Raw genomic sequence first — 10,000 nt, forward strand, 5'->3', positions numbered from 1 at the left:
TTCTTTTGATTCTTGTTAGCCAAAAACAGCGACAAATCCCAGAGTTGTATGCTAAGCTAGTTGCTCGTATTCACTTCCATTAATTTGTGCTAAGCTAGGCTAGCTTGCAGCCAGATAGCCTCTACTGAACGCACAGAGAGGAAACAGGTATGTATCTTCTTGTCTGACTCCATTTCCAGGCATGTGAATGTTCTTGCTGCGTTACCCTCCTCACCATAGTCCAACCTAACTGTGGACCAAGGTCTCTGAAGTACATGGTGGCGGTGGTCCCGACGGGCAGAGTCTGCAAGACCTCGTCATCTCGGAGTTGTTTTCCGTCTGCCGAGATGAACAATGAAAAAATAAAACTGTGACGAAGTATCCTGGGAAAGATATTCATTTTATCTGAAATATTTAGTAAAAATGTATTACAATATATAATATTGTGTAAATTGAAGATTAATATACACATAGATATATTATGTATATAATATATTAAAATGATTAGATTCTTAGTATATATTCATATACAATATTTTCTTTTTTAATCTATTGCCTATATATAATTTTATTGTAATGTATACTTGGTTTAAATCTTATTTAACTGATAGAACACACTGCGTGGTCTATAATGATTTAACATCTGAGACCCTCCCAGTGCAATGTGGTGTCCCACAAGGCTCTGTCCTGGGCCCTTTGCTATTTTCGATTTACATATGCTACCCCTCGGCAATATCATACGCAAATTTGGCATAAACTTTCACTTTTACGCTGATGACACCCAATTATGGGGGACCGGAGGACCGGACAACACCAATCCCAGGGTGCTCAAGGTATGTGCAGAGCAGCTGGCAGCACCACTCCAGCATCTTTTCAACCTCTCCCTGAGGCTGGAGAGGGTGCCCCAGCTCTGGAAGACCTCCTGCATTGTCCCGGTGCCCAAGAAGGGACGTCCCAGCACCCCCAACGACTACAGGCCAGTCGCTCTGACGTCACACGTCATGAAGACGTTTGAGAGACTGGTCCTGCAACACCTCAAGCCCCTGGTGCGTGACTCCCTCGACCCCCTGCAGTTTGCATACCAGGCAAACATCGGGGTGGAGGATGCCATCATCTACATGCTCCACAGAGCGTACACGCACCTGGAGAAGCCGCGCAGCTCAGTGAGGATTATGTTCTTTGATTTCTCCAGCGCCTTCAACACCATCCAGCCGTCACTGCTAGCGGAGAAGCTCTCTGCGATGCAGCTGGAGCATGGCTTGGTGGCCTGGATCAAGGACTACCTCACTGAGAGGCCACAGTACGTCAGACTAAAGGACAGTCAGTCTGACGTACTGGTGAGCAACACCGGCGCCCCCCAGGGAACTGTGCTGTCACCCTTCCTCTTCACCCTCTACACCTCAGACTTCTGCCGCAACTCCAGCGGGTGCCACCTGCAGAAGTTCTCAGACGACTCCTCCATCGTAAGCTACATCACCGACGATGATGAGGAGGAGTACAGAGCCCTGGTGGAGAGCTTCGTGGGGTGGAGCGACAGCAACCACCTCCAACTCAACACCAGTAAGACCAAGGAGCTGGTGGTGGACTTCCGGAGGGGCAAGAAGAGGCCCCCCCCGATTCCCATCTCCATCCGAGGGGTGGATGTGGAGATGGTGGACTCATACAAGTTCCTTGGGGTACACCTGAACAATAAACTGGACTGGTCGGACAACACAGAGGCCCTCTACAGGAAGGGACAGAGCAGGCTGTTCTTCCTGAGGAGACTCAGGTCCTTCAATGTGTGCAACAAACTGCTGCAGTCTTTTTACCAGTCTGTTGTGGCCAGCATCCTCTTCTATGCTGTGGCATGCTGGGGAGGCTACATCAACTCAAGGGACACCAACAAGCTCAACAAGCTGGTGAGGAAGGCTAGCTCCGTGGTGGGAGTCGAGCTACCTAGACTTGAGGTGATGGTAGAGAGGGGGATGATAGGGAAGCTGGATGCCATCATGGAGAACCCCTACCACCCCCTCTACGACGAGCTAGTCAAGATGAGAAGCTCGTTCAGCCACAGACTCATTCCCCCCCGACACTCAACTAATCCTTCATACCAGCGGCCATCAGGCTCCACAACAGTGGGCAGCGACTAGCAGCCTCCAGGCCCCACAACAGGGGGCAGCGACAGCGACTGCTACCAGACATTGACCTGGGACTTATAGGAACCCAAGGGGGACAACGTAGACTACCCTGGTACTTTGATTAATGTATACTCAGTAGATAGTAAATTATAACACTACCTCATGCATACTGCACCTTATGTGACACTGTGAATAATGTGAATATTCCTCAGCTAGTCAGATAGTAAATTATATTGACCATATTGATCAATTTGTTTACACTGCCTGTGTTGTCCTTTACTACCTGTATACTGTGTTGTTTTACTACCTGTACCCCTCCCCCCCTCCCCCCCATGCTGCTATGATGCCTGAATTTCCCCAAGGGGATCAATAAAGGAATATCTTATCTTATCTTATCTTATATTTACCTATTAAGCCAAATGATTCCTCCCAATTACAAAACCTTGAGGCCTGCTTGCTTGCCGTCAAAAAGTGGATGTCGCAAAACTTCCTACTCCTTAATGCAGATAAAACTGAGATGTTAATTGTTGGCCCCCCAAACCACAGAGGCCTGTTTCAGGACATCTCCCTCAACGTCGATACTTGTCATGTATCCCAGAGCTCCACCATAAAAAACCTCTGAGTAATTTTTTATTCCTCCCTCTCATTTAATGCACATATAAGAAATGTCACCAAAATTGCATTCTTCCATCTTCGTAATATTGCAAAAATTCGCCCCATTTTAACTCTGGCTGATGCTGAAACCCTGATTCATGTTTTTGTCTCATCACGTCTGGACTACTGTAATGCACTTTTTTTAAGCCTTCCTAATTCAAGCATCAAAAATCTTCAACTCGTGCAAAATGCGGCTGCACGGATACTAACTAGAACTAGAAAATTTGATCACATCACACCAGTTTTGTCCGCCCTACACTGGCTTCCTATTCAAGCCCGATCTGACTTTAAAGTGCTACTCCTCACCTACAAAATTTTAAATGGGCTTGCACCGCTCTATCTATCCGATCTCATCTCCCGATACTCGCCCGCTCGTGCTCTGTGCTCACAAAAGGCGGGGCTTCTATCGATTCCTAGGGTTAAAAAGAAATCCGCCGGCCACAGAGCCTTTGTCTACCGCGCTCCCTACCTGTGGAACAAATTACCTGCCGTCGTCAGGGGCGCCTGCTCTGTCGAAGCTTTTAAACCCCTGCTTAAGACCCATCTTTTCTCTCTCTCCTTCAACCTACCCTGATCTCACCTGGTCAGGGACTGACCTTTAGATTAATCTGTCTAGTTTAGTTAGGATGTCTATTTTCTCCCATCTCTGCTTTTCCGCAGCACTACAAACATGGGAACTCTCTAACCTCTGTCCCCATAGGGCATATACAGACCCTCATCTGCACCTTTGTTTACAGCGTTTATATTTTTATATTCAGATAAAATTGTATTGCCTATATTACACTTCCCATACATGTACCTCCCCTCCCCTCCCCAATGCTGCTATGACACCCACATTTCCCCTCCCCAAGGGGATCAATAAAATAATATCTTATTTTATCTACTTATTTTTCTTATCAAACTATTATAGGTCCCATGTTTTGCTATTCCTTTCACTATTTGGGCAATTTTACACAATTCCTGTGAGTCTATGGAACACATCTGTAATTAGTTTTCCATTTCTAATCAAGTACTCAAAAGCAGCATTTTTCCACTTCAAGATTGTTTTGGGCTGTGCTCCGCCCATACTCGCAAATCGCTTTGAGTGACAGTCACCCACAGTCTGCAGTGGCAGACAGAGAGAGACATAGAGAGATAGAGGGGGAGACTAATTAATTTAGCCGCGGGGGGGGGGGGGGGGGGGGGGGGGGGGCATAATCCCACGGGACAATCCATTTAACTTGTTTCAAATGACAATATATACCTTGTGAATATTATTGCATGGATCGGAATACGCGTGGGAGTGTGCGTGTGCGCTATGATATTTTGCAACAGGTTGACGTGATGCAAGTGCCGACAGAGAGAGAGCAGAGAACGAGCGAGCGAGAGAGAGGGAGAGAGAGACAGAGACAGAAAGACAGAGGGAGAGAGAGAGAGGAGAGATGCTCAGAGAGCACGCGTGTGTTTCCCCACACACACACACAGTCGGCAATGTGTGTGTAAATGCTCCGTATCCCTCTCTCTCCCTCTCTCTCTCTATCTCTCTCTCTCTCCCTCTCTCTCGCTCGCTCGTTCTCTGCTCTCTCTCTGTCGGCACCCACGCCACGTCAACCCGTTTGAGGAAGTGTCAGTATTTCCACTCGCTCTGTTGTTGAGCAAATGGTTGAGTGTGCGCTACATAGAAGGGGCGTTAATTATGCAGATGAGAATTCTTGGACGTCACAGGTACGCGAAATTCAGAATGGCTTAGTTCAGTGGGGGAGGATCTCGTGACATGAACTGGACTGATAAGCTAAAATGAGAATTAGAGACACAGACCCATTGATACAACCCCACATTGCTAGAAAACAATGCTAAATACTGGAAAAGGCAATTTATAAGACATGGGACCTTTAAGGACTTTCGGGCTTCTCCCAGTGAAATGTTTTTTATGACGTGTCACGTATCATGAATTCTTCTTTTGGATTCAGGAAGGCTTTAGCCAAGCCTTGCCAAAAAACAAAACCAGCACCAGGTCAGAGAGTCTGGTGGGTTTGTCTCATGTATCTGACAGAAAGGGTAAGGTGTGTTTTAGAAATGGAATCGGCAGATGATTGTTCTGTCTGAGGCGGACGTTTTTTGTGACACCCTCCACTCAGCAAGTTGACAGTTTGAGTGACGGACCTGCAAACCAATCAATTACCATATGATCCAATTTAGAGCGCATACCCATTAGGTCAAACGGTAGCTATAATTCTAGCTTGTTAGATCAACACCCTACATGAAGCTATAGGCAGATGGGAATTAGATCTAGCTCACTGGGCAAGGAAGAGGTCTCTTTTACTGAAAGCCCAAGGTGACCCTGCTTCTAACGTGCCTAGTATAATGATGTAATAATTGGATGCCGTTTTTAGAATAATGCCCATGGGGAAGGTATTGACCCACATACTTCCAACCAAATTATCTGCTGTTGGTCTTTGCTTTTCAGTATCAAGGCACAGGACATTGACAAGTAGTATAGAACACTGCACCTTACTGTAATGCTGTTTGGTAATTCATTCATTCATTCATTCATTCATTCATTCATTCATTCATTCATTCATTCATTCATTCATTCATTCATTCATTCATTCATTCATTCATTCAATTAGTTTCATTCTATGTTATCTATCTGGTCTGGGTTATTTTAAGTATCACGGTTGGGCTGTCTATCTGTGACAGTACAGTAGCTATATTGAATTATTGGCTGTTATGGCAAATAATTGGTTATAGTTTTTAATGCACACTATCTATCCAGACACTATCAAGGTACTTCTCTATTCAGTACTCTGGTCTAGTATGCAGCACAATGCTACTCTCAACTCAGGAATCAGTGCCACCACTATCTCATGTGACACTTATAACTGTGGTCTATGCACTACTGAGTATAACTGTGGTCTATGCACTACTGAGTATAACTGTGGTCTATGCACTACTGAGTATAACTGTGGTCTATGTACTACTGAGTACAACTGTGGTCTATGCACTACTGAGTACAACTGTGGTCTATGCACTACTGAGTACAACTGTGGTCTATGTACTACTGAGTATAACTGTGGTCTATGCACTACTGAGTATAACTGTGGTCTATGCACTACTGAGTATACAGTAACTGTGGTCTATGCACTACTGAGTATAACTGTGGTCTATGCACTACTGAGTATAACTGTGGTCTATGTACTACTGAGTATAACTGTGGTCTATGCACTACTCAGTACAACTGTGGTCTATGCACTACTGAGTATAACTGTGGTCTATGCACTACTGAGTACAACTGTGGTCTATGCACTACTGAGTATAACTGTGGTCTATGCACTACTGAGTACAACTGTGGTCTATGCACTACTGAGTACAACTGTGGTCTATGCACTACTGAGTACAACTGTGGTCTATGTACTACTGAGTACAACTGTGGTCTATGCACTACTGAGTACAACTGTGGTCTATGCACTACTGAGTACAACTGTGGTCTATGCACTACTGAGTATAACTGTGGTCTATGTACTACTGAGTATAACTGTGGTCTATGTACTACTGAGTATAACTGTGGTCTATGTACTACTGAGTATAACTGTGGTCTATGTACTACTGAGTATAACTGTGGTCTATGCACTACTGAGTATAACTGTGGTCTATGCACTACTGAGTATAGCAGTTGACACAGAGACACAGTGGTTAGCACTGTTGCCTCACAGCAAGATTGTCCTGGTTCCTGTCTGTGTGGAGTTTGCATGTTTTCCCCGTGTTTGCATGTTCTCCCTGTGTTTGCATGTTCTCCCTGTGTTTGCATGTTCTCCCCATGTTTGCATGTTCTCCCCATGTTTGCATGTTCTCCCCATGTTTGCATGTTCTCCCCATGTATGCATGTTCTCCCCATGTTCCATGTTTGCATGTTCTCCCCATGTTTGCATGTTCTCCCTGTGTTTGCATGTTCTCCCTGTGTTTGCATGTTCTCCCCATGTTTGCATGTTCTCCCCATGTTTGCATGTTCTCCCCATGTTTGCATGTTCTCCCCATGTATGCATGTTCTCCCCATGTTCCATGTTTGCATGTTCTCCCCATGTTTGCATGTTCTCCCAGTGTTTGCATGTTCTCCCCATGTTTGCATGTTCTCCCAGTGTTTGCATGTTATCCCCATGTTTGCATGTTCTCCCTGTGTTTGCATGTTCTCCCCATGTGTGCATGTTCTCCCCATGTTTGCATGTTCTCCCCATGTTTGCATGTTCTCCCCGTGTTCTCCCCATGTGTGCATGTTCTCCCCATGTTTGCATGTTCTCCCCATGTTTGCATGTTCTCCCAGTGTTTGCATGTTCTCCCCATGTTTGCATGTTCTCCCTGTGTTTGCATGTTCTCCCCATGTTTGCATGTTCTCCCCATGTTTGCATGTTCTCCCCATGTTTGCATGTTCTCCCCGTGTTCTCCCCATGTGTGAATGTTCTCCCCATGTTTGCATGTTCTCCCCATGTTCTCCCCATGTTTGCATGTTCTCCCCATGATTGCATGTTCTCCCCATGTTTGCATGTTCTCCCCGTGTTTGCATGTTCTCCCCGTGTTTGCATGTTATCCCCGTGTTTGCATGTTTTCCCTGTGTTTGCATGTTCTCCCCATGTTTGCATGTTCTCCCCATGTTTGCATGTTCTCCCCATGTTCCATGTTTGCATGTTCTCCCCATGTTTGCATGTTCTCCCAGTGTTTGCATGTTCTCCCCATGTTTGCATGTTCTCCCAGTGTTTGCATGTTCTCCCCATGTTTGCATGTTCTCCCTGTGTTTGCATGTTCTCCCCATGTGTGCATGTTCTCCCCATGTTTGCATGTTCTCCCCATGTTTGCATGTTCTCCCCATGTGTGCATGTTCTCCCCATGTTTGCATGTTCTCCCAGTGTTTGCATGTTCTCCCCATGTTTGCATGTTCTCCCTGTGTTTGCATGTTCTCCCCATGTTTGCATGTTCTCCCCATGTTTGCATGTTCTCCCCATGTGTGCATGTTCTCCCCATGTTTGCATGTTCTCCCCATGTTTGCATGTTCTCCCCGTGTTTGCATGTTCTCCCCGTGTTTGCATGTTCTCCCCATGTTTGCATGTTCTCCCCATGATTGCATGTTCTCCCCATGTTTGCATGTTCTCCCCGTGTTTGCATGTTCTCCCCGTGTTTGCATGTTATCCCCGTGTTTGCATGTTCTCCCTGTGTTTGCATGTTCTCCCCGTGTTTGCATGTTCTCCCCATGTTTGCATGTTCTCCCTGTGTTTGCATGTTCTCCCTGTGTTTGCATGTTCTCCCCATGTTTGCATGTTCTCCCCGTGTTTGCATGTTCTCCCTGTGTGTGCATGTTCTCCCTGTGTTTGCATGTTCTCCCTGTGTTTGCATGTTCTCCCCCGTGTTTGCATGTTCTCCGCATGTTTGCATGTTCTCCCTGTGTTTGCATGTTCTCCCCGTGTTTGCATGTTCTCCCCCGTGTTTGCATGTTCTCCCTGTGTTTGCATGTCCTCCCCGTGTTTGCATGTTCTCCCCCGTGTTTGCATGTTCTCCCTGTGTTTGCATGTTCTCCCCGTGTTTGCATGTTCTCCCCGTGTTTGCATGTTCTCCCCGTGTTTGCATGTTATCCCCGTGTTTGCATGTTCTCCCTGTGTTTGCATGTTCTCCCCGTGTTTGCATGTTCTCCCCATGTTTGCATGTTCTCCCTGTGTTTGCATGTTCTCCCCGTGTTTGCATGTTCTCCCCGTGTTTGCATGTTCTCCCTGTGTTTGCATGTTCTCCCCGTGTTTGCATGTTCTCCCCGTGTTTGCATGTTCTCCCTGTGTTTGCATGTTCTCCCTGTGTTTGCATGTTCTCCCCGTGTTTGCATGTTCTCCCCCGTGTTTGCATGTTCTCCCTGTGTTTGCATGTTCTCCCCGTGTTTGCATGTTCTCCCCGTGTTTGCATGTTCTCCCCGTGTTTGCATGTTATCCCCGTGTTTGCATGTTCTCCCTGTGTTTGCATGTTCTCCCCGTGTTTGCATGTTCTCCCCATGTTTGCATGTTCTCCCTGTGTTTGCATGTTCTCCCCGTGTTTGCATGTTCTCCCCGTGTTTGCATGTTCTCCCTGTGTTTGCATGTTCTCCCCGTGTTTGCATGTTCTCCCCGTGTTTGCATGTTCTCCCTGTGTTTGCATGTTCTCCCCGTGTTTGCATGTTCTCCCTGTGTTTGCATGTTCTCCCTGTGTTTGCATGTTCTCCCTGTGTTTGCATGTTCTCCCCGTGTTTGCATGTTCTCCCTGTGTTTGCATGTTCTCCCTGTGTTTGCATGTTCTCCCCGTGTTTGCATGTTCTCCCCGTGTTTGCATGTTCTCCCCGTGTTTGCATGTTCTCCCTGTGTTTGCATGTTCTCCCCGTGTTTGCATGTTCTCCCCGTGTTTGCATGTTCTCCCTGTGTTTGCATGTTCTCCCCGTGTTTGCATGTTCTCCCCGTGTTTGCATGTTCTCCCTGTGTTCTCCCCGTGTTTGCATGTTCTCCCCGTGTTTGCATGTTCTCCCCGTGTTTGCATGTTCTCCCTGTGTTCTCCCCGTGTTTGCATGTTCTCCCCGTGTTTGCATGTTCTCCCCGTGTTTGCATGGGCTTCCTCCAGGTACTCAGGTTTCTTCCCACACCCTAAAAAAGACATGCATGCTAGGTACAGTATATACTCCTGCCGTTGCCCTTGACCAAGGTACTGGCATTACAACTGGAGTTGGTCCCCGGGCGTCGCACTGTGTGGCTGCCCACTGCTCCTAGATAGTTAGGATGGGTCAAATGCAGAGGACGAATTTCCCTAAATCCATCTTCTTCTTCTGTTACAGACAAGCCAATAGTTATTAGGCTATTTGACTGAGGATTATTGGGGGTGGGCCTAACCTGATTGATTGATTTCCTCCTTCCACTGTGATATATGTGGATGTGTGGCTGCTGGAACATTTGTCAGTTAAGGAGCCAATCTGCCACAGAGTCAATCTTCCCCCACAGACTGATGTACAGAGTTTGATGTCCACGTTCATTCATTATTAGTTTGGTCCTGAGTCATTTCATGTCTATGTTAAATTAAAACTGAACACAGAGGGATGAAGCTGGTCTCTGAAGATTGGGCTTTTCAATAAGACACTGGTTGACTTGGAAAGTAGTTCTTTTAACGTCTAGCCAAAAGAGTTGAGTGGGGATAGAGGACGGGTTGCTATTGCTGGCATGGTCTGAAGAAATGTACAGTATAAGTTACTATTTAGCTATATATATATTATAGCTGTATAG

At 46.3% G+C, this 10,000-nt stretch overlaps 1 protein-coding gene across 1 annotated transcript in view; it reads right to left on the reverse strand.

Moving 5' to 3' along the window:
* Positions 1-10,000, reverse strand: part of tecrl2a (trans-2,3-enoyl-CoA reductase-like 2a) — a 55,256-nt gene that overhangs the window by 6,084 nt on the left and 39,172 nt on the right. The window contains exon 5 of the mRNA XM_084326474.1: positions 215-318. Coding sequence (XP_084182600.1) covers positions 215-318 — 104 coding nt within the window. The remainder of the gene's footprint in view (positions 1-214; positions 319-10,000) is intronic.

This window comes from Notolepis coatsorum (genome assembly GCF_963971535.1).
Source record: "Notolepis coatsorum genome assembly, chromosome: 12".
Lineage (NCBI taxonomy): Eukaryota > Metazoa > Chordata > Actinopteri > Aulopiformes > Paralepididae > Notolepis > Notolepis coatsorum.